The 25025-nt window shown below is 38.4% G+C and overlaps 1 protein-coding gene across 1 annotated transcript in view; it reads left to right on the forward strand.

Annotated features, from left to right (window-relative positions):
• Positions 1 to 13899: 13899 nt before the first annotated feature.
• The window catches only part of COL24A1 (collagen type XXIV alpha 1 chain), a 260287-nt gene continuing 249161 nt past the window's right edge, over positions 13900 to 25025 (forward strand). Inside the window, exons 1-2 of the mRNA XM_037499346.1 lie at positions 13900 to 14092; positions 24330 to 24391. Coding sequence (XP_037355243.1) covers positions 14037 to 14092; positions 24330 to 24391 — 118 coding nt within the window. The 5' untranslated portion in view covers positions 13900 to 14036. The remainder of the gene's footprint in view (positions 14093 to 24329; positions 24392 to 25025) is intronic.

A 25025-nucleotide genomic window follows, 5' to 3' on the forward strand; every position in this document is an offset into this window, starting at 1 on the left:
TTTTACCCATTGGATATAGTTGTCATGAGGTGGGAAAATTTAAAACTCTAAATACTCTCTGAGAAGAAAATGATCAGTGATTATAGGGGAAAGAATAAAATCCTAAATCCTTAATTTTGGTACAGTTTAATCATCAAGCTGTTTTTACATTTCTTTTAATTTTATCAGTATTAACAGAGACTATTACTTTAACTTAAGTAGTGTTGAAGTCTTTAAACAGGACTAAAAATTCTTATGAGAGAAATGATTTTTATGCAATCTAATGCCTTCCACTCAATTTACTTCCTAAATTAAAATGAAGAATTTTTTTTTATATTTTGTTTTATTTTGTATAATTCTTACATCATTTTTCATTTTTGCACAATGTATGCATTTTCGTTTTGGTTATATTCCCTGTACAATACCCACCCCCCCTCGTTTTGGCCCTAATCCCTCCACACCTCCACCCCACCATTAATGTGTCTCTGGTTTATGGTTGCTTGTTGATTTTGATTTTTTTTATTATAATTAGTCTTTTTCCTGGTCCCTTATTTCAGTTTTCTAAATTCCTGCTATGAGTGAGACCATCGATATTTTTCTTTTTCTTTCTGGCTTACTTCGCTTAGCATGATCCCTTCCAGCTCCATCCATGTTGCTGCAAATTGCATGAGTTTATCTTTTTTGGTTGCTGAGTAATATTCCATTGTGTATATGTGCCACATATTCTTGATCCAGTCATCTATTTTTGGGCATCTGGGTTGTTTCCATAGCTTAGCTATTGTAAACAGTGCTGCTATAAACATAGGCGTGCAGGTGCCCTTTGGAATTAATGTTTCTGTGTCCTTTGGGTAAATACCTAGGAGTGGAATTGCTGGATCATATGGAAGCCCTATCTTTAATAGGTTGAGGAATCTCCACACAGCTTTCCATCATGGTTGGACCATTTTGCACTCCTACCAGCAGTGCAGGAGAGTTCCTTTCTCTCCACATCCTTGCCAACATTTGTTGTTGCTAGTTTTTTTAATATTTGCCATTCTCACTGGTGTAAGATGGTATCTCATAAAATGAAGAAATTTGAACTGAATAGGTAGACTTAAAGAGCAGCAATGAAAGAGAAATAGTTCTTAAGCATGCCTCTCTCTCTCTTTCTCTCTCTCTCTCTCTCTTTTTCTCTCTCTCTCTTTCACACACACACACACACACACACCAGCTGCACAGGAAAATAATCTCAATTTAATAATACGTGTACAAACACTAAACAAAATAAAATAGAAGAGTAAAATACCTTGTGTTTAGTTTATATGAATAGTATAAACTCCATTGCTTGAACAAAATGGGAGACATGTATAATAGCATAGTAAATGTTAGCACCTAAGAATTGTAGATCAGGAAAAATAATTTTAGAAGGTGCAACTCAAAGGGTAAACTTAGACAAACTTTCATCTGGGATTTCTTGCCAATCTGAAACATTCAAGATCTTTTAATAAATAAAAGTGTGACTCTCAGAAATCTTATTTTAGAACAGAAGAGAGTCAAATATAGTCTTTTGGCTTCATTTTCCCTATTGGATGTGAGCCATTGGAACCAAGCATAGTTAACTAAGTCCTGCTATTAATCACACACTCTTATTTTCAGGTCTTCTGGGAAACAACTGTGGTACAGAGATTGGGCTGGCACAGAGAGATCAGAAATGGAAAAGTCCTATCCAAGCAAAGACCTAGTTGAATCTCAGAGAAAGAGTCATGGACAGACTAACCTGACAAATGTAGAAGTGTCTGAAACTAAAAACCAAATAATTTATTTTCAGTGGGGAAAGACATACCAGATCCTCAAAATAACCTTTCACCAAAACCTTTGGTAAGTAGTAATTCTTCATATACTCAAAACCAAAAGGTTTAGGTTACAGCCTAACCTTCTTTTAAAGCAGTTGTTTACATTAGAAGATGTGATTGAGATGGGGATGGGGCACAATGGCAGGAAGCAGGTGCATAGAGGCATAGAGATACTAATAATACAATGCCATCTTTTTCTCATGTATGGTGTTTTATTCTTACTAAAATTTTGCATACATGTGATGTATTCTCTTTCAATGCCCTATTTCTTAATAAACCTTTTTTTAACATTTGTGGATGTTATCAAGTATGCTACTGTGTTATATAGAACAGTGTCACACTCTAATGATAAGATTGAACATATTTTTCAATGACTATTAGAATAGAATTTTTCCCTCTAAAAAAAATCTCCAGAGGAGATTCAGGAGAAGTAAACCTGATTGGAAATGTTCCTTTCACTCCTGAAGTACCTGCCATTCTTACAAAATGATTCTATCATAATAGTTCTGTGAAGGAATTTGGATGGAGCTATCCTAAAAGTTTTAGAAGAAATATATCTCTGTAGAGAAATCTCCCTGAGCCATTCTGTCTCCAAAATGTAACATCTGGTGTCTGGAGTGCATTGTTTGTTATAATTATTTTTTTAATTCCTAAAATTTCAAAGGCAAACTCTAAAGTACCAGTTTTAATACAGCTCTCACTATATATACATTTGAAAATTAATGGGCTCTCTGGTAATGCTGTAGCTCTTGGAATTCATTCAGATGGGGCTTTCAAATGGAAATGCTGACAGATTGTGAACCTCAGTAGTATGAATGGTGCTGTTGTTTAACACTTTACTACACATGACACCCATTGTAACAAACATCCCCATAGGCATTTTTTAATTAAAAAAAAAACTATATAAACATGTTTGTTTGAAAGGCAGAGCAAAATAAAATACTAGAGTACCTGTAGGATAACCTACTGTATAAATGTCCTTGTTCTCGTATTTGGTCTTTGGACTCAGATTAGCCTAGTCCCTGGACTATGACCTTAAACCTGATTAAGGTCCTCAAAATCGAGTTGCCCGTTTTTTTTTTTTTTTTTTTTTTTAAGATTTATTTATTTATCCATACAAGAACTGGGGTACAGGCCAGAAGTGTGGGGGAGGGGTGAGAGGATTCACCAGAGACAAAGTGGGGAACAGAACAGACTGACCAAAATACATTGCTGAGGGGAGCAGCAGGAGAGTCAAGAGAGGTCTGCTGCGCCATGTGGGTTGCTCCCTGGCCGGCCAGGGATTGAACTCATGCTGCAGAGGCTGTGGATTTCTTCATAGTGTGGTGCTTAACCTCTTGTGCCGCCAGGGAGGCCCAAATTGAGTTGCCTTAAAATCCAAAGGTAGTTTCCATTTAGTTCACAAATGAACAATAAGCAAGTCATGCTCAATGGCTAAAGTCCTGAGACTTCTTATAGGAGGAATGAGAGACAAGTTACTGGGATGCAAAAATAATTAATAGTGGCTCATATTAACTCCTGGCACTTCCAGGGTTAGTTTGAATAGGTAAGCCAGGCAGATAGGTATGAAATGATCAAGCTGGATAACTTTGACATTTTTCTCAATGGAAACTAGTTGGGTAGGATTGGAATAGAATCTCGTAACTGTTATGCAAAATGAGGGTTTCCATTAAGGAAAGTGACTGACTGAATGAATAACTCCTTGTAGCTTGGGCCTTTCTTAACCTCTATGCTATCATTCATGTAGCTACCTCCACCCAAGTGGCTTGAGCTTTCTTATCTGCTTGACAAATACCTACTAATTTCTAAAGGTCTGAGCTTTCTTTACATATTCCCGATACTCAATAGAATTGGGTATTGTGTACTTTGTGCCCCACTTGCCTTTTATTGGTTATTCTTACATTTTTTCTACCATCAGTATCAGTTGGTTTTTTCTCACTATATTCTCTTCCTAGCAGATATTAAAGCCCTTAAGAGGAGTAATCATGCCCTCTAAAAAATGAAGGAAATTGCTAGAGGAGAATCAGGAAAAGTAACTATGAATAGAAATGCTCCTTTTACTCCTTAAATACCTGCCTTTCCTACAAAATGCCTCTATCATAATAGTTCTGTAGAGAAATTGTAAAGATTCTTCATAACCCTAAGTCTTAGAACATTGGTCCATAGTAGGAATGAAACTCTTTATTTAGCTATTCATTCATTCAATAAATATTTAAGCATTGAATTTTAATTAAGCCACAATTATGCTGCCCATGTTAATATATACAGTAGTAAGAGGTTTTATAAGGAGTCAATAAGTATTATGTTCAGTGACTATACGGGAATGGTTTGCCCTTGTTAATATATGCTCACTAGTGTATCTTCATTGCAATTATTTGTAATACTTGTTAAAAATGCAGACTCCTGAGGCCTATCTTAGACATACTTAATCAGAATCTCTAGGCATAGTTTGCAGAAATCTATAATTATAAAAAGCAATTTATGAAACTTATATGATATGGACAAAAAAATTGAGAATCACTGGATTCTAAAGAACAGTGACTTTGAAATTTAATGGATCTTGGTCAGCATTCTAGTCCTACCATTTATGAGCTGAATGGCTGTAGAAAAGTAAACTAACCTCTTGGAGCCTCAGTTTTCTTATTGATGAAATGACTATAATGTCTTCTCATTGGATAATGGAGAGGATCATATATATTAAAGCACTTAACCTGTTGCCATTACACAGAAGTTCTTGGTGATATCAAGTGTCTTTCTCTTCTGGCTTCCCTTTAGTCCCTGGCATCTCTTCAGCAGTCAGATACCTGAAAATAAGCCCTACACCCTTCAACATTTTCCATGCAGAATTCAAGTAATCTAGCCCTCATCAAAATATTTTAAATATGATTGCTTGACTCTATACACATGTTAAAATATTCATGTTGCTTTTTAATCTCTTGGAAATATCACATTCGAATATGGGTTATATTAAATTTTTGCTTTGGCAGAAGTGGAGATCCTCTTTCTAATGTATGCTGAGACTTAAAATCATGTGACAGATCTGTAGACAATCCATGTGTCCTTATTAATTTCAGGGACTGGCCTGGTACAAATTAACTTTTCCCTCCTCTTTCATGGAAAAACAGATATTTTTATGATCTTTCATAATATTGCCACTATTGTTGCAAGAATCTTATTCCAAAATATGGAAAAGTTTCTTCCATTTCTACATCTTAAACAAATACTCTGATTATTAGTTTTTTCTTTTTTTGAAAAAGTATGGAGCTTCTATTCACTTTGAATTTGTTATAAAAGATAAAACATAGATGTTTCATATTGCAGTGTCTAGATTCTTAGTAAGGTAAGAGGAATTTTAACTAAGCTGATAGAGAAGCATGAGTTTGAATGGGAGTTCCTCTGGCAGACAACAAAAGTCAGTTCTCTGACTTTGGATATTGTATCACCGGTTTCTATAAATTTAGTTCTCTTAAAATCTGTAGTATTTATATGAGTATTCATATAAGATTTGCTAAATAACTGGCATAAATAGTTGGAAAATTGTAATGCTGAGTTCAGGTGGGAAAAAAACTTTATGAGACAAGAAAAAAAATCACCAAAGATATAGTGAAAACGTAAGAGAAGCAAGGCATTTTACTTAACCATTTAATATTTCCAGGTTACAGTTTATTATTCAGATACTTTCTAAGAGTATGTATCATATCCTCCCTTACATTTAAAATTCAAAATCTTGAGTTTTTTCTACCATCTTCTTAACGTCAACCTCCTCACTCCTAAATGACTTTCTTAATAAGATTCCATAAATATTCAACCAAACATTTGCCAGATCCTGTGCAACAGTTACACATAATTGGGAGTTCTCTGTAGTTCACTTCCATTCTGCCCTACCATTTCATTGGTAAAACAATAACCTTTCCCCTTATTCTGCAAGACATTGCAGAAAATTCAATGGAAGCAGGTAAACCTGTCATTTTATACTTTAAGAGACAAACTCTACCCTTCCTAGAGAACCATTCCAGTAGAGGGCTCTAGCTTGCTTTAGCTTGCTATGGAGGAAAAGCCATAGGGAATTTTTTGAATATGAAGTTAAATGTCTACTTATAATGTATATCTTTCTATTGGAATGGCTGGACAAGTGCATGTGTAACTATCGATTTGGATTTGGATGTCCTCAAGCGCACCAATGAATGACTGATTTTCTCTAGTGCTATAATGGAAATACATCATTTCAATCCATTTATTATATCTCTTTGCTTCTTCCCTAGCATATTCTTCATGTAGGTTTTTCCATACCATCTGCTTACTCCTCATGACCCCAATCTATTTCCCTCAATCGTGAGACTTATTACTTATGTAAATAATACATGCTTATCATAAAAAATTAAAATGGGGAAATAAAAAATAATAAAGGTGAACATTACTAATTTCATCACTCAGAAATTATTTTCTGCTACTATTAATTTTTTGGTATATTTTCTTTTACTCGTTTGTAAGGTATATAATATATACTATATCCACCCACATATATTATATTGTATGTAGTTTCTCATCTATTCTTTCCACTTGAGATATTTTAAGAATTTTCCATGTTAGGAAATACCTCCAAAATATTATTTTTCATTATATTACATTATTTGAATGTTCCATATAGAAAATGTGATGATCATTCTTATCCATAAGTTTTTTTCATAGGTGAGTCTGATTATTATTTCCTTAGGCTGTAGTTCTAGAATCAAAATTACTGATTAAAATATGAGAACATTTGTAAGGCTCTCAATCCGTATTGACAAAATTCCTCTAGTTATGCCTATTTATATTCTTGTAACTGGTGTGTGTACCAGTTTTACTCTGCTCTTATTAACATTGGATGCTATATTTTCTTTCAAAAATCTATCATTTGCTTTTTTAAAAAGTGGGAGTTTATTATTTTAGCTTGGATTTTTTGAATTGAATTGGTTACATATTTCAATATTTTTTGGCCAATTTTATTTCTTCCAATGTAAATTGCAATTTCCATTGCCTACTTCTCTACATTTTTATATTCATCTCTTTACTTATTGATTTGTAAGAAATCTTCATTCATTAAAGATATTAACATTCTACCAAGAAAATGTAACCTGAACTTGAAAATATCAAGGGGATGCAGTAACCACCATCCTAGTTTTCTGGGAGATAGGACTTTCACTGCTAAAAGTAGGAAAGTCAGGTAAATACCAAATTAAGGAACTAAATTAAAAGAGAGTAAGTGGAACTAAATACATGTTATCAAAAATTATTTACTCTAGGGTTTACTGTTATTTAAGGATAGAATTTGTGAAACTTGAATAGGTCTATAAGTGAAAGAATAGTGCTGTAGCAATATTAATTTCCTGATTTTGATAATTAAACTGTGACTGTGGGAGAGAATATTCTTGTTTTTTAGGAAATAGACACTGAAGTATTTAGTAATAAGGTGGCATAATGTCTCCAATACACACTTATTTCATATAAATTATTTTATAAAAGATATAGATTAATTGCTTGTATGAACTGCAAGTATTTTTCCAGTTACTCACTTGTCCCAATTGTGTGATATTTGCATTTCTTTTTATTTTACCCCTTGCAAAATTTAAATTGTATTTCCTTGAGGTCTGTCTTTTTGACCAACTGTCTTTGAGAGCATTCTGATGATTTTGTCTTTACCTCTTAACACAATATCTGGCTGCCCAATAAATAAATGACAAATAATACACAAAAAGTGTCCCATAAAGAAGACACATTTTTACACAGAAATACTTCTAAATCTTCACAGTTTAATATTTTTATAAATTCCATTAGTATATTGAAATTTGCCTTGGTAAACACTGTGTGGTGGAGATGTTTATTTTTACATAAAAACTAAGTTGACCAAACCTGAAGTGAGAAATCCTATAGTGACAAATAAACAAGGTTGTTTAAAAATAAAATAAACGAATAAAAATAAAAATAAATAATAGAATATGTACCATAAACTCTAAGGAGTTTTGAAATGCGATCTTTGTCATATCTTTGATATATACTGAATCTTACATCCTCATGAGAATCTTAGCAGAAGGCTGTATTCTATTTCAGTGGCCCCTAGTAATGAAACTTTTCTTTTGAGAAGAATGGAAGGAAGGAGAGAGCAGAGAGAAAGTGAAAGACTGAAAGGGAGGGAAGAAGGGAGGGTAAAACAATGGAAGGAAGCAATTATCCATAGTATCAACTTTAGTATCTAGACTGACTAGTCTGTATCCAGGTCAGTCTGCCTGGATTTCAGTCCATAGTATACAGAGTCAGTCTGCCTGGATTTCAGTCTTGGTTGCCAGTTTTGTGATCTCAGACAATTTAACAAATTGTTTTCCACCTCAATTGCCTCCTCTCTATAATGAAGATAATAAATGGTCCCTACATAATAAGATTAAGAGGATAGAGTATGCTTATATATAGTACTTAGAATAATCCTTATGTGTAGTAATCATTACTCAGTATTTGCTGTATTTTTGAGTACTTCTTCTATTACTAAATAATGCTATCTATTTTCTAGTCCATATCATTTTGTTCCATTTTGTTCCCAATTTTCTGTAGCTGAAGTTTATATCTTTGACTCTGTTCTCCACTTCAGTATTTTTTGAAAACAGACTCTACTGTCAAGATCTCAGGTGCCATTTTATGAAAATAATGAAGAAGAAATCTGAAATGCTAGCTCTTACCTCTGCTATATTATGGCTTACAACTCCAACAGATATTTGTATACTTCTAATAGACTGTGTACCATGATCTCAAACACCATATACAATATGTTGGAAATTGAATTTGTTGTCTTGCCTTTCACATTGGACAGTAGCGTAAATTTCTAATGATTCCAACTTGAAATGTCATCTGTATTTCTCTTGTCTCAACTAAGCAATTATCAGATTTTCTTGATTCTTTTCAATAATGTCTTTCTTTTTAAAAAATATTTATTTATATATATTTTGCTTCATTGTTCATTTTTGTACAATATTTGCTTTCTTAAGTGTAGTCCCCATAGAATTTCCACCACCAATTTACCCATGCACCATCACCATAGTCCCTTGTGCTCTACCCACCCTCATTTTGATCCCTCTCCCTCCCTGTCACCTGCAGAATGTCTCTGATTTATAGTCGCCTATTTATTTTTGTTTTGCTTTTTATTGTTATTATTTTTTCCCTGATCCCTTATTTGGTTCCCCTATAAGTGAAACCATCTGATATTTTTCTTTTTTCCTTCTGACTTATTTCACTGAGCATAATCCCTTCAAGCTCCATCCATGTTGCTGTTAATGGCATGAGTTTGTCATTTTTGATTGCTGAGTAGTATTCTATTGTGTCTACACACCATATCTTCTTGATCCAGTCATCTATTTTTGGGCATTTGGATTGTTTCCACAGTTTACCTATTGTAAAGAGTGCTGCAATAAACATAGAAGTACAGGTGTCCCTTTGAATTAATGTTTTTGTGTCCTTTGGGTAGATCTGTAGGTGTGGAATTGCTGGGGCATATGGTAGCTCCATTTTTCAGCAGTCTGAGTAACCTCCTATAGTGAATGGACCAGTTTGCATTCCCACCAGCAGTGTAGGAGAGTTCCTTTTTCACCACATCCTCACCAACGTTTGTTGTTGCTAGTTTTTTGATATGTGTCATTTTCACTGGTGTAAGGTGGTATATCATTGTGGTTTTGATTTGCATTTCCTGTTTATGAGGGATGTTGAACATTTTTTTATATACCTGTTGGCCATTTGCATTTCCTTTTTGGAGAAATGTCTTTTAAGTTCTTCTGCCCATATTTTGACTTGATTGGTTATTTTGTGTTTGTTGAATTGTGTGAGTTCTTTGTATATTTTTGTGATCAGTCCCTTATCAGTTGTATGGAGTGTAAGAATTTTCTCCCAATCAGTAGGGTGTCTCTTTATTTTGGTTAATGTCTCTTTTGCTGCACAGAACCTTTTTTGCTTGATATAATCCCAACTGTTATCTTTTCCTTCACTTTCTTTGCTTTGGGGGATGAGTCTTAAACATTTTACTGAGATTTATGTCATGTAGTATCTTGTCTATTTTTTCTTCTATATATTTTGTGAACTAGATCTTATGTCTATTTCTTTAATCCACTTTGATTTGGTTTTTGTACATGGTGTGAGGTAGTAATCTAGCTTCATTCTTTTGCTTGTGGTGGTACAGTTTTCCTAGAACCATTTATTGAACAAAGTGTCCTTGTTCCATTGCATATTCTTTGTTCCTTTGTCAAAGTTTAGTTGTCCATATATGTGTGGCTTTATTTCTGGACTTTATATTCGGTTTCTTTGGTCTGTGTGTCTGTTTTTGTTCCATTACCATAGTGTTTTAATTATTATAGCTTTGTAGTATAGTTTGAAGTCTGGGGATGTGATACCTTCATTCTCCTTTGTTTTAGACAGGAGAGCTTTGGCTGTTCGAGGTTTTTGTGGTTCTATAAGAATTTCATCAGGGCCTCCCCAGTGGTGCAGCGGTTGAGCACTGGGTTGCGAAGCTGCCCGCAGCCTCTGCAGCACCAGTTCGATCCCTGGCTACTCCCTGGCCACCCGAGGAGGGTCCCACATGGCGCAGACCTCTCTTGCCGCCCGCTGCTTCCCTCAGCAGTGTGTTTCGGTCCTTCTGCCTGTTCTGCTCCCTCTCTGGCTCTGGTGAATTCTCTCATCCTCCCGCACTTCTGACTGTACCCAGTGCTTGTATAAATAAAAAAAAAAATTAAAAAAATAAAAAAGAACCACGAATTTGAATAAATGTTTAAAAAAAAGAATTTCATCAATATTTGTTCTATTTCCTTGAAGAATGTCATTGAGATTTTTATTGGAATAGAATTGAATCTGTAAATTGCTTTTGGTAGGATGGCCATTAATAATGGCTTTCTTAATGACCTGTTTTTTTATTATCTTTATTACAGTTCAAGATATGAATACATTTCTGTATCTAACTTATCCTCTTTTCCTTTTTAATTTTGGCATCTGATACTGGCCAGTCTTCTTAAAATGGGAATTTGGAACATAATCATTTATCCATTTGAAAGTCTCCGATTAGTTTTCTGTTATACATATAAATTAAATCTTAAATGATGCAATCAATATAAACTCCATGAAGGGAATAATTCTTATGCATTTTGTTCACTGATGTAACTCAGTGCCTGGAAGAGTTCCTGGAAGGTAGTAGTAACACTATCAATATTATTAAATGACTGAAAACTTATCCTGGCATGCAGGATAATTTGTCCTCATCTCTCATCTAGCTTTAATTCCAGCTGACTAATCTATTCAGCTTCCTCTGAATACAAATCTGGTATCTTCCTCTTGACCACTTGCTGTTAGTCTACTATTTCCAACATACTATCTTTCTCCTCTCCATTTATGTAAATCCTCTTCTTTGTTGAAGGCCCAACTAAGTCCCAAGGTCTCTAGCTAATTTATCTTGATCAATTTAATCTATGCTCATCTCCACCATTCTAAAAAGTTTATAGCCTTCAAATCTTACATTATTTTTTTTTCATGGAGCAAATGCCTTCTATAACCCAAACGAATGTACTCTGTTTGTGGGTATGTGTGCCCTATGGCATCATCTTTATGGAAAGGGATTTATCAATGCCAACTAGCAGATTTTCTTAAACTCAAAGAACATGAGATGTATTTTAGCAATAACTCCAATTCATTCTGTATGCAATATTTTACACTCAACATTGAAAACAGAAAACAAGATTTCTAGTCTTTAAGTAAATGATGGGAAATGGAAACAGAATGGTGAGTTATTTAGGATCTATTTAATTCTTATTTATTTCCACCTAACTAAAATTTGCCCTGTCTTGCTTTAGTTACCAGCAGTTAAAAAACAGAAAGACTGTAGTTTAAGATTATTTAAGAAAGACCCTCTTCTCTCAGCCCTGGATTACTACGAGATTTCCAAAAAGCTGTGACTATTTGCTACAAAAATGGGGAGGGGTGAGGTTTGGAATGGCTAGACCTGGTAGTTGGCACTTTAAGTGATCAAAGTTAACATCACTAGTAATAAGATGCATCAGTATATGTATACCTGATATGATCCTCTGAGAAAGGCACAATATCACTTTAGTGATACTTATGTTGAAAAAATGTGACCTGAATCTTATAGAGACTATATCAACAAGCCTAAGTTGAGAGCCTTTCTTCAAAATGACTGATCAGAGTTCTTCAAAAGTGTCAAAGTCATAAAAAAAACCCACAAAACAAAAGAAGACAGAAATTTCCACAGATGGGAAGAACCTAAGGAGACAGGAAAACCTAATTTCTGTAAATTCATTAGTTAACTAACAAAACACAGTGCGGAATCCTGGTTTATATCTTGGACCAGATAAAAGATACTTGGGAATAAATGAAAAAAATTGAATAAGATCTATAAATTAGTTAATAGTATTGAATTAATGTTAATTTAAATGCTTTTGATAATTCTACTTTGTTATATTAGATATTAACATTACAGGAAGGTAGGTGAAGGATACACAGGAATTCTGTATTATCTTTGTAGCTTTTATATAAATCTAAAATTATTTCAAATAAAACGTTGGAAGATTGAGGGTGAGAATGACAAGTTAAATTGCATATTCCCAGGGGGAAAAATCCTCAAGTTTCAAGCGTCACAACATTTCACTCATCAATATGGTATGGTCACTTAAACCTTTATAATATGTGTGTAATGTGGGCTGTCATTCATCATGTGGAAGGTTCACCATCTGTGGATTATGCATAGAATGCGCAAAGAAAACTCGGAAAGTGATATTCAGTGGTATCTAGCAGACATTCATTAAAGTGGTATGGCAAACAGTGTTTTAGGTGGTGAAAACACAAGGGTGAGCACAGTAATCGATGCTTGTTCTTCTGAAATTTCAAGGCTTATTAATAAGGATCAAAATATCAACACTTACTAAGATTTGGGGCACAAATTGGAAGGTGGACTTCTCAGGCTGAAGTCTGAACAGGCTGTGGTGAAATGGGGGAAATACGTCCCAAAAAAGTCTACAAAAATTGGAGAAGGTATTCAAATTGGTGAGGCTGTGGCACGTTAACAGGCTCTTGATGCATAACCACAACCATGCTCGTAAGCAAATAAGAGAAGGCAGAAGAGTAAGGAGAGAAAAGTCAGCAGAAGACGGTAACAAGAAAGAGGAAAGTCAAGAGTGGAGGAAAAGAAAGGTAGAAATGAGAATCTGAAAGTCGTAGCAGTCAGTTATTACATGACTTAGGCCACAGGAAGGAAAGTCGAGCAGAGTGAAGGCCTCCTGAGCTAAACATAATTCCAGAAGGTGTGATTAAGAGATAGGAAGATTCAGAATTGGCAGCACACAAAAGGAAAACATGAAACGAGGGACTGCTGAGAAGGAGAATAGTACGTGGACACTGCGGGGGAGGAAGGCTGCTAGCTACAAACTTCGGAAATGCAGGGGCACAGGACCGCGTGGGAAGGGAGCGCGTGCAGGCGGTGCCTTGGCCGCAGCTGCGTGCGCGCGGGGAGCACCGCCCGCCTAGGCTGCCGCGGACGGGAGCCTCGAGCGGGGCGCGGGGCGCGGGGCAGGGGGGGTTGCGGGGCGGAGGGGGGAGGTGTGCATTTTGTTTGGTGATGTCATTGCAAGTCAGTGCGCGGTGAAATTTAACACCGGCCGGATTTGTTTGGCTCCTCTCCTTGCAGGGGAAGCAGCCGGCGGCAGTCAACGTCGAGCGCCTGCAGTTGCCACCGGCCCGCTCGCACCGGAGCTCATTTCCGAAGTGGGTGTGTGAGCTTGCCTGACAAATGTGCCGGCGCGGGTTATTTCCAAGGACTTCCTGCCCCCCTTCATCTTCTCCTCTCCTCCCCCGCCCCTTCTTCTCCCAGGCCCAAAGCCGAGGACTCCACTGGAGTCACAGAGTCGCCTTTGAACCGCAAGTGAACTCGAGGGGTACACTCGCAGCCCGGCTCCCGCCGCTGCCGGCTCCTCGCCCGCCCTCCCCGGGGGAGCGCTCCCCTCCCCGGGCTAGCCTAGCTAGCGACCCCTCGGGCGCTGTCTCCGGCTTCTTCCCCAGCTCCCCTTCCCTTTTTAAATTGTGGTTGCGGTTTTGGAGCGTCGTTTTCACGTGATTTCCCCTCCCCTTTTTCATGGACAGTACCTGCAACCTTAGCAGTTCGAAGTTGGCTTCTGTTTTCCGTTAGCGCTTCGCTGCACGGACAAATGCATACAAATGCATTTAGGAGCCCACAGGACAAGGCGTGGAAAGTTCTCCCACTCGGCAGAAACGTAAGTAGCCCACCCGCTGGGGCAGGGGTTAGACCCACCCTCTCCCCCCCCCACCCCACCTCCGATTCTCTGAGCAGGTTGGAGATTCGTGCTCCCGCTCCTTGGCACGTTTTGAAGTTGGGAGCCGGCATCCTCTTGTCTCCTCAATTTGCAAAATACCATGTTTGAAAGGAAGCCTCCAGCCAGCCGGGCTCTCAGACAGTTTATGCTAAAGAGATCCTGCGGCTCGCGAGGAAAGGCTCGCTGGCGCGCATCCCAATGCCTGCTGCAGCGTCTCCCGCTGCCCGGGAGCTGGGCTGCAGCTCCCGCAGCCTCGCGCGCTGCTTCCCTTACCCTCCCTCGGGGCGCTGGCTAGGGTCCCTCTTCCTCGTGGTGCTCCGCCGGGTGTCCTGCCTTGGGATTGCTGGGCACCTAGCCGTCCTCTGGGCTCTGTGCACTCAACCCGGATCGCGGGGCACAAGAGCGGGGCAGGGTTGTGAAATGGGAGGACCGGGCTCCTGCACTACCCGGCGTCAGGCCCCTGATGGAAGCACCGGACTCGGAGGCAGTTGTCACTGTCTTTAGGAGGCCACAAACGAGTTGCCCATCTGAGGCGAGGTTGCTTCGTGATCGGGTACCAGGAGAAGCGTCCGGACGTGGGGTGGGGGTGGGGGCAGGGCTGTTCTTTCCCAGGAGCGTTCACGCGGGTCCCTGCAGTCACCCACCTCCTCTCTGGGCGCTGTACCAGCTCCCACCTCCTCACTGGGAAAAGAACGTGGATGGGGTGTGTGCGTTGCATGGCCTTGGCTGGCTGCCCTGGCCCCCCGGAAGAGGTCAGTGGGTTATGGAAGTTTGCTTCTGACCTCGGGGGCGGTCCTCTGGGCTGCTGGACTGCCCCTCGGGAGAGTAGGTGGGAGAGGGCAGGGGGCAGCACTTGTCGGTGCCAGCTGAGGACAGGCGGAGGCGGGGTGAGGAGAAAGACCGCCTTGTGGCAGTGTTTGTATGAACATGTGCTTCCCAGGCGCGTGCAGCCTAATCTGGCCAGCGCTAGCAAGTTCTCTTCTCCGACCCTTGGAAACCTGTTGCCAGGCTTCCCAGCTACTAAGATGCACCTCTTCGCGCATCCGTCCACGGATGAATCAGTGAGGAGGAGGGAGGTTTGCAACCTTTTGGTGCTTGCAGTGTGGTGCTGGGGACCTGGGAGACCTGGCTCGCTCCCCCACCCTTTTCTCTATAAAAGTAGCCCTGCGTGCGCATCTTTTTCCTACCCCCACCCACCAGGGGGTTGGAACCACTGCCTGTCACACAGGACCACATCCTTCTTGCAGCTGATCCAGGAGAGACTGTTGTCAAGCTGCAGCCTTCTCATCCATCCCTTGTGCCATCCTTGCTTGCCCTCCCTGCCGCCCCAGGGTTTCCCCTTGGCTGCTATGACTCCTACATCGCTGCCTAAAATGCCCGTTGGTAGTTGTGACCGACCTCGTGGATTAAAGCAGCTCTTGTGCTCCTGGCCTCTGTCTTGTCTGGTTTACACTTCCCTTCCAGACGCTCCCAGAAAAGGCCCTGCATACATTCTTGGGCAGTTTGGGGTTTGTAAATTGGGTCCAGATGATTGGGAGGGGGAAGGGAGGGAGGCTGAGAAACCAAACAGGATGGATTACCCCAGGAACCTCTGAGGAGAGATTAGACCACGTGGAATGGGAAAAGAACCCATGTGGAGACACATCTGAGTGGGTAGTAGGTCCTGGGTGAAGACTCTTCATTTCTCCTGCCCTCCTGGAAGGCTGCCTTGCTGAGGAACTCACAACCTCCTGGGATATCTAGTTTATTCCACTGCAGTTGCTGGTGGGGGTGAGCTGCAGAGAATTAAGTTAATTCAAGGTTGCATCAGAGTGTAGCCCCTCACTACTCCAACTGTATACATACAGAATGGGGGAAAAATACTTACTGATTGAACTGAGAAAATTGTTTCTTAAAAAAAGTGCAATTTTCAGAAAGAATTCAGCATTCTTGAGCTTGAAATAAATGCTACCAACCTTATAGGAAGGAGACTTGGGAGACACAGCTGATTAGCTGATGATAATGTCAAACCACTGAATTAAACCTAAGAGTCCCTAATGAAATTCCCGAGGTTTTAATTTTCCAGCATCCTTTTGTGGTGATGTTTTGTAAGAGCAAGGGCAGATTTTTTAAATCACAATTGTGATTAGTCACTCAAAAACATTTATAGCTTTAAAACTGGATCCTTAAAGACATTTTGTTTCATGGGGCTGCTTTTGGATGGACTACCTAATGGGAATTTGTGGAATTAATAAAAGGAGATTAAAACCAAAAGTCAGTGCTAGAAACATTGATTTAACATATTATCGGAAAGTCTCCCAGACAGCTATTATGGTAATTAAAGGGTTTTATAACCAAAGGGGGAAAAAGTTTTGAATATAAAGATCTGTTTCCTAGCTGGGATGAAATTTTATTTTTTAAGTTGCTTAGTTATTTTTTGTGTTCAAGTACATGTTTAAAATAAACTGACGTCTCCGGGAAACAATTGTAATTTATGGAAAGTGAGTGTTGTTTAAACATTCTGCTTGGTAATCTATGAAGTTACAGGAGAAAACTGAATTTTATTATTTGAATTAAAATAGCTGTGCTAGTTTCCTTGCCATGCTTTGAAAATATGACTTATTTAAGAATGTGGGACTCTTATTAAGAAGTGAAGACATTTTCATTTTCATAAAAGGCTAATTAATATTCATTCATTCACTCAGTTTTTCACTCATTTATCCAGCAAATGTTTACTGAGCTCTAACTATGAGCCTAATGTGGTTACATTGTTTGAGCATGAGAGAAACACAGTTGCTGTCCTACCTGTTGTTCCTAGTATAGGAAATAGAAAAGGAAATAACCAAGTGTAACAAAATGAGATAAGTACATACAGCAAGACACCTAGAAGTTGTGGAGAGGACAGGAGGGAAGTACCGGAAGGAAAGACTGATCAAAAGAAAGAAAGTCTAGACTGAGAGTTAAGTGAAGCTCTCTAGACAGAACCGAAAAAAAAAAAAAAGTGCAGGAGTGAGACAGCATAGTGCATTTGAGAGCCTGAAAGAAAAGAAGTTGGAGTACACTTTTGAGCTGGATCTGGAAAGGTAAACAGAGCTATATTATTTTGTTACCTAAGTCAGTGGAGGATACCTGACATCTTGATCTTAGGGCAAGTATACAAGAAGAAGATGCTAGAGAAGTTAATATATTTGTTGAAATTTATGACCAACTGATAGTTTTATTGACTGATTCATTCATTCATTTAAAAATCTTTAACAGTAGTATGTGCCAGGGACTTTGCTAGGCTAGGCAGCTATGAGTTTAACAAACTCTGGTATTACTGGGACAGACTAGTTTAGATCTTTTTTTCTTCTCTCCTATGGAAGGGACTCTAGACATTTTGATCACTTGATGTTCTTAAGCTTTTATCTTCCTTTGAGTGAACTGCCTGTATGCTTGGAATTAATTCAACAGTTCTCCTTTGCTTCACAATGGATTAGTTACACAAGTACCTATTGAGTTGCATAGATAGTCTAAGAAATTCACTGTATGTAAATTAGCGACAACACTTTATTCCTTGAATCATTCAATCAGTGGGATGAGAACTGTTTTTCAGTTAGTTGGGAAAGAAAGGACAGAAATGTTACTATTTCTGGATCTTAGCAGCTTAGTAAAGAGCAAAATCTGTAAAGCTGCCATGACTTAGAGCGGTTGTGGGCTTGTAGTGTAATGGATGTTGTAGAAATTATTGATATATTTGTATTTATATATAATCTACACACACACCTACACACACATATATCACGTGTGTTTTTCAGATTTATTCATTCTTTCAAATTGGTTTAAATGAAAACCACCAACTCATTCTTTGAATGTTCCCTTTTACAAAATTTTACAAAGTCATTCTTACTATTATGAATTGAATCTATGCAGAAATGAGCCACCAGTAGCCTGAAGCCATGCATCATGATACCTAAGGGTCTCTTGAGTCCCCTAAACAAAAAGATCCCTAAATAATTTAGACCTTTCAGAAAAAGAAAAGTTGAATAGCTCAAAGACTTTTTTGGGAAGACGCCTGGAATGGATATTAGTGCCTTAAATATTTTGAGTATGATCTTTGGATATTTATTTCCTGCTTGATTCCCTATAGGCCTTCACCCCTCACATTATCTAGTTATGTTTTGACTGTGGCTTATGTCAGACTGAAAATGTGGCTATCAGGCCAGACACACAGAAGAATATTTCATATTTTGTTACATATCTCCAATATTAATATCATGGGTTATAATTTCTAAAGCTTTATTGAGTATTTGTTACCACACTGCTGAGTTCTTTTAGATTTGGTCTGGTTTTATTGAATACCTCAGTATATATATATTCCTGTTATTTTGTTAGTGACACATGGTCCAAGCATACAAAAAAATGAACAAAAACAAACTTTGAATTTTGAAAAATATTCATATTTAATAAATTAGATTTTTAGCTAGAATACACTAAATACATGAATAAATTATCAACTTAGTAGAATTTTAAATTACTTAATTAAAAGCGTGTAGGCCAAAATTGTAGGAAGATCTTTCCAGATTTGTGGTAAAACAAAACAATGTGTCCTTTATATACATGATTTATAGAACAGCTTACTAAGTAACTTGTCCTTGCCCTCTAATGTTAGTATACTAATAGGATCCCACCACACGAGTTATGGGATTTTACATTTGGAATGTAAAATTAAAAAATGCAAAATTTGTATTAGCTTATCATATTATAGATGAGTCAGCTAAGGCTGAGAAAATTGAAATGACATACCCAAGAGCACCCAGAGAGGATGAATCAGAACCAGGATTAGTCTTTTGACTCTGAGTGTGGTGTTATTTTCTTTTTCTTTTAATTTTTTTTAAAGATTTATTTATTCATGCATACAAGAACCGGGGTACAGGCCAGATCTGCAGAAGTGTGAGAGGATTCACTAGAGACAGAGTGGGGAGCAGAACAGGTGGATATACTGAAATACACTCTGAAGGGAGCAGCAGGTGAGACAGGAGAGGTCTGCCATGCCATGTGGGTATCTCCTTGGCCGGCTGGGCTCAAACCTGCGTTGCAGAGGCTGCGGACGTCTTCACAGTGCTGTGCTCAACCGCCTGCACCATCAGGGGAGGCCTGGTGTTATTATTATTATTATTTTTAAAAAGATTTATTTATTTATTTATAGAAGCACTGGGTATAGTCAGAAGCGCAGGAGGGTGAGAGAATTCACCAGAGCCAGAGTGGGGAACAGAACAGGCAGACTGATGAAATACACTGCTGAGGGGAGCAGCGGGCGGCAGGAGAGGTCTGTGCACCTTGTGGGACCCTCGCCCAGTGGCCGGGGATGAACCTGTGCTACAGAGGCTGCGGGCAGCTTCGCAACCCAGCTCTCAACCGCTGCACCACTGGGGAGGGCCCCAGTGTTATTTTTTATTAACTGTGTTGTCTTCTCTCCAATAATATAGTTTTAATTTTTACTTATTCATGGACTCTAGCATGTCTTTTGTCTATGTGCAAAGCAAAATAGGAGAGACGCACAAAGCAAAGCTTTTGCTCTCGAGAACTCTCATGTGGAGACATGTTTTTTTTTCTTTATTAAGTAAATGTAATATCATGGGGAGAGACCAAAGGAGCAAATGAAGCAAGCCCAACTAGACATTTCCCAGAGCACCCTGATTTGTTACACATCCAATTTACACGGTGATGGATTTTGGCTCTTTATCAGCTTGATTATGTTAAGCTTCCTGTGTTCTCTGTGTTTCCACTTCAGAGACAAGAAAAAGTTAAAATGAACAAATCAAAGAATAAAAAGGAAAAAGCTTCTACTACCCTGCCACAGCAGATTAAAAAAATAAATCTTCTCTTCATTTTGTCTTTAAACATCTAACTAAAGTACCTTTATTTTACTTTATTTTCCCCACATGGCAAAAGAATTAGGTACATAAGGAAAACTTAACATTTCGGAAGGGTGTTATTATCATTCCTCTATTATTTATAAATATTTATTGAGTGCCACTTTTCTGTAAAAAAATAAAGAATAAAAGGTGAAGAACTGTTGCTTACTCAGGTATTGGCTTAGTAATTAATCATAAAAGGTACAACATTGGGGCCACAATAAAGTTACAGTGAAGACATGAAGAGTACAAGGGGAAGGAAAAGGTCCAATCTCAAGGGAAGATGGGACACTTCATGGAGCAGGGGTTGTTCAGATAAGGTGTTGAGGATAGTTAAGATTCTCATAGGTGGAGTCTGAGAGTGAAATGGGAGACTATCCCCTCAGGACTCGGGCACCTGGCCTCCAGAGCATTGCTTGTGGGTACTGCAAGCAGTAGCAAGTGCTGGGCATTTTTCTGCCTGCCACCAGTGGCCCCACTGGGCTTCAGGCTGCAGGCAGAGGCTAGCGGTGATGACAAGAAGCACTGGTTCCCCTCCCAGGCTGCCCCAGGGCATGCAGCTCCTGAGTCTGGCTGCAGTGAGAAGTGGGGCCTCCATGGGGCCAAATGCAGCGCTGTGGCTCCCTCCAGCTGCAGGCAGTAGAGAGGCCTGTGGATTTGGTGCCTGGGTCATAGAATGGACTGATCAGGTGCAAGCTGTGAGCTGATCGGTAAATTGACCAATCAGCCATAGGATTAAAAATGGTCCAATCAGATTTGTAGGTGGGAGATCGTGAAAGGATACAAGGCAGGGCAGGCCCCACCTTGGGGCTCTCAGTTTGGGCTTTTAGATTCTGTTCCTGACCTCAAAAAGAAGATGACTCATTCTGTTGCTGAGAAAGAGGCTGTTCCTAGCCTCTGAAGAAAGAAGCATCATCTAGCAGCTGACCTCCTAAGAGAGAAGAAAAGCTGAATTGCTTCATAGCGCCTGGGCCAGCAGCACCTGCCTCTGGCCTCTTAGCTTGAAAGAACAAAAGGCCTAGTGTTTCAAAGAGCTGTTTGTTGGTGCTGTGGGCCAACAATTCACATAGAGCTATAATGCTGGTGTTTCTAACACCACCTCTGGTGACCAGGTAACCAGCACTATTGGCCAATACTGCACAGCACTGCTGATCCGTGACCTGTACTCTATGTCCCGGTCACCTTTTGAGAGCTGTTAATTATCCAGTGCTGCTGCCTCTTTTGCTGTCTGGTCCATTGTGCAGTGCTGTCCATCCCATCCTTCAGACTGTTGCTGTGGGCTGCTGCAGCATCTCAGTGGCCCCACCTGTGAGTGTCTCCAGCTGCGGTGAGTTGCATTCTGGCTTGCTGCTTGCCATCAGCTTCAGGCCTTTTTGGCGGGATAGCGCCATCTTGGCTGGGTGTCTTTTGTTTAGGACTTTGTACACTGTTGACACTATCTGGGATGAGATAACTGGCCAATTGTGGCCCTAGGAACTCTTTGTTTTCCCTGTTTGTTAAATCCTTTTGTTGATACCTGGGCAGTCTTGTAATCGTGTGCATGGCTGACCTATCCTCTGTTGGTTATTGTCCTTTGAGCCTCTGCCATAGCTCTCTTTCAAGAGGACCTTTCAGGCACTTTTCATGGTTTGTTCAGGGACTAGAGATAATGTGGTGTCATTGAAGCTTTGGATGTTTCAGTTGTAGTGGGGTCCATATTGCTGAAAGAAAGGGGATGGGAGCTGAATAGAGAGTTATGAACACCTGGTACAGAACTTGACTTTCCCTGTTTTTCCTTAGGTGGTTATTAGTTTGAACATAATTAGAAAAAGACAAGATCTGTTTCCAGCATAGGTCTCTATCTTAGTCATCGGTGTACATACTTACCGTATATAAGGCATGGCTCAACCAACTTATCATAATCCCCTAAGATCACCTGGCTAAAGGATGATGTTTTTTGTGTTCAGGTTTTCCCACCTCACACCAAGAATGGACTTGTTAACTTGTCTAGAAAGAAATTTATTTTTCATTTTTCTCCCCTGAGGTCATTAGGGAAGTCTATGAATTGGCTGAATTGCTAACTGAATAGTGCTGGTTACTGTAATCTTCATTAGTTAGCTTTATTCCAAATGGAAAATAGTCTTTTGGGTTGTCTGTTAGCTCTCAGTGAATCATATTAACTTCAGCAGGTGAGATGTACTTTCTTTCACATTCCATTTTCTACTAAGACAGCACAATTCTGAGGTATTCACCTTCAGTGACTGTACTGTTTCCTAGTTTTGCTGGCTTATATACATTGGGACCCCTTCTGGGGGCCCAGAGAAATCATCTTGATCTCATCCAGTGTTCCTGAACCTTGTTTGCCTACTAGAATCACCTAGAAGTGGTTCAAAACCTCTTTACCACAGATACATCAAACTCAGTCTCTGGGGGTGGGGAGGGCAGAACCCAAGTGTTAGCAGTTTTTAAAACTCCTCAGGTGACTCCACTTTGCAGCGAAAGTCAAAAACAGATCCAGAGCAGGTAGTCCTTACAGTGCCTGTCTCTTGATTACCATCTGTTCAAGAGCAGAGTGTGGTCTGCTGAGCTGCAGCATCAGCATTACCTGGAAACTGGCTACCAAAGCCTTTTCTCCAGCCCCACCCTAGGCCGAGTGAGTCAGACACTCTTTTGGGTGAGGCCTTCTGTAACAAGCCCTCCAGGTGATTTGATGCTTACTAACTTTTGAAAGTCATGACCTAGATCAGTAGAAAGGATTAAAATGAAAGGGAATCAAATTTTGGGGGGGGTCTTACTTGTGTCATAAAATTAGATATATGTGATTTAAAAGAAAGTAATACTTAAGTGTATTTTAACTCCAGTATAACTCTAAATAGCAAGTATTCTATTTTTTTAAATCAAAGTTTGCTACACACACTTTATATTAGAATCACCTGGTTAAAAATGTGTTTATCTCAGGAATCTAAACTTATGAATCATAATTTCTGAGGCAAGGTCCAGAATCTTTATTTTTCACAAGTGGTTCTTTGGCAAACTAACATTTCAGAAACCTTGTTCTAAATGATTGGCAATGTGTATATGAATCTTCTATATGCTTCATTAAAATACATGGTTTCTGTATTTGCCTCTATTGAAATTAATGATTCATTTGGTTAGTTTGTAGAATTTGTAATAGTGAAATATGTTATCAAAAGTTTGCTGTGTAAAAGCTGTTCTCTGTACTGAGTTATAACTAGAATGTGCATTTTTTACTTATTAAGACATGGTTAATACTATTTTTAAAAGAGTCATTTCAAGTATCTAGAATGGTATAATTTTGTTTTTAGCTCACTTTGTAAAAGATCATTTTTATTTTAAGATGCTCCTTATTCTAGTTGATAAGGTGAAAATATAATGATAGTAAATAGAAAATATACCAATTAATATTAGTACAGCAGAGATTGATTAAAAATGATTTTCAGAATTCTCTGTAATGACTCCTTGTAGAAGTGTATTTTATAGCAGTGTCATTGGGAAGCCCCTGGGTTAGAATAAAATACAGAATCAGCATCTACTTAACAAGAATTAGGTAATAAAATATTTTCAGCCTGCTCATCTTTCTAAAATTATCTCTGTAATTTTCACTTGGGGGGGGACAGATATAGGCAATTATGAAGACTAACAAAACCTATCAGTTTCATTATAATACAAATGTTATGAAATATTTTTACTTAATGTAAATGAACATTTTAGTTTGTAGTGTTGTGTTCACAAAATGTTCAGTGTTGATGTTGATAAGCCTTTGCTATTTTCAGAAGCAAAGAATCACAAATTGAATGCCAGTGATCTAAATGACATTCAGATGGCTTTTACCTATCAACATCACTTAAATAGCAGATTGCATCTGTTTGCAATCTGCTATTTAAGTGAGTGTTATTTTGCTTAAATTTCTGTTGCTTTGTATGAAATTTTATGTCTGGTAACCTAACATGTATGATGGTGATGATGTGGTTACCTGTAATAGCTGACATTTAAGTGCTTCCATGTCAAAAGCTGTTAACGTGTATTTTATGTTTTTCAATTTTAGAAAAGTTAATATAGGTCAACAGGTGAAAGAACTGAGGCATCAAGTGATTAACAAGTGTGCCTAAGTCACATAGTGTAAGTGGCAAAACTGGAACTTAGAGTTCTTGCTCTTAACCAATATGAATACTAAAATACTATGCTGATTGAAATCATAGCTTAACTCTTAATCCTGCAATCATTTGTTTTGGACCTTATGTGATTTATAGGTGTAAGTGTTCATCTAAAGTTTTTTTCCAATTTTTTTTTTTTTTTTTTAGGAAACTGCTTCTTTTTATTGTGCTATGTGTGACAGGGGATGCTGTTTATGCACAAGAACAAGGTAAGAAGGTCAACTTGTTAACTTATTTATATAAAAACTCTGCTCCTAGACATAATTTTAAACAATAATACATAATTTTAAACTATAATATAACCTTTAGTTCAACATTAAACAAAAAATTCTACCCAGTATGAATGAGAATGTAAGGGTAAAGAAATTTTGGGGGGAAATATGACCTTTCTGGAATTACTCATATCTTCCATCTGTGAAATTTCTTACATTTTTAAGCAAACTCTCTATAAAAGGGAAGTTTTGTAGTGTGAAAAGGCTTTCCTTGTGACCTCATTTTTAAGTGGGAGTTCTTGGGGGTGGCAAACTGTAACTGGTTTACCTTTGCACTTCATGAAACAACACAAGCATATACTAAATGTTCCATCTAGATTTACATCATTAAGAGACAAGATGAAATTTGCATACCGGTGGGCTTGGATTTTATTTCATCCCAATGGAGAGGTTTAGGAAGTACTCAGTGTTTTTTTGTTTTGTTTGCTAACTAGTTGCTCTAATAGTATAGTGATAGTTTCAGGAATCTCTGTGTACCCCAATTTATTATCCAACATTTACAATGTATTTTCTAGTTGCCACATAATATCCTAATTACTATTAATTGAAATAGGAATAAGATAATGTCTCT

The sequence above is a fragment of the Talpa occidentalis genome, unplaced genomic scaffold (assembly GCF_014898055.3).
Source record: "Talpa occidentalis isolate TD23 unplaced genomic scaffold, MPIMG_talOcc4v2.1 talOcc4.9, whole genome shotgun sequence".
Classification (NCBI taxonomy): Eukaryota; Metazoa; Chordata; class Mammalia; order Eulipotyphla; family Talpidae; genus Talpa; species Talpa occidentalis.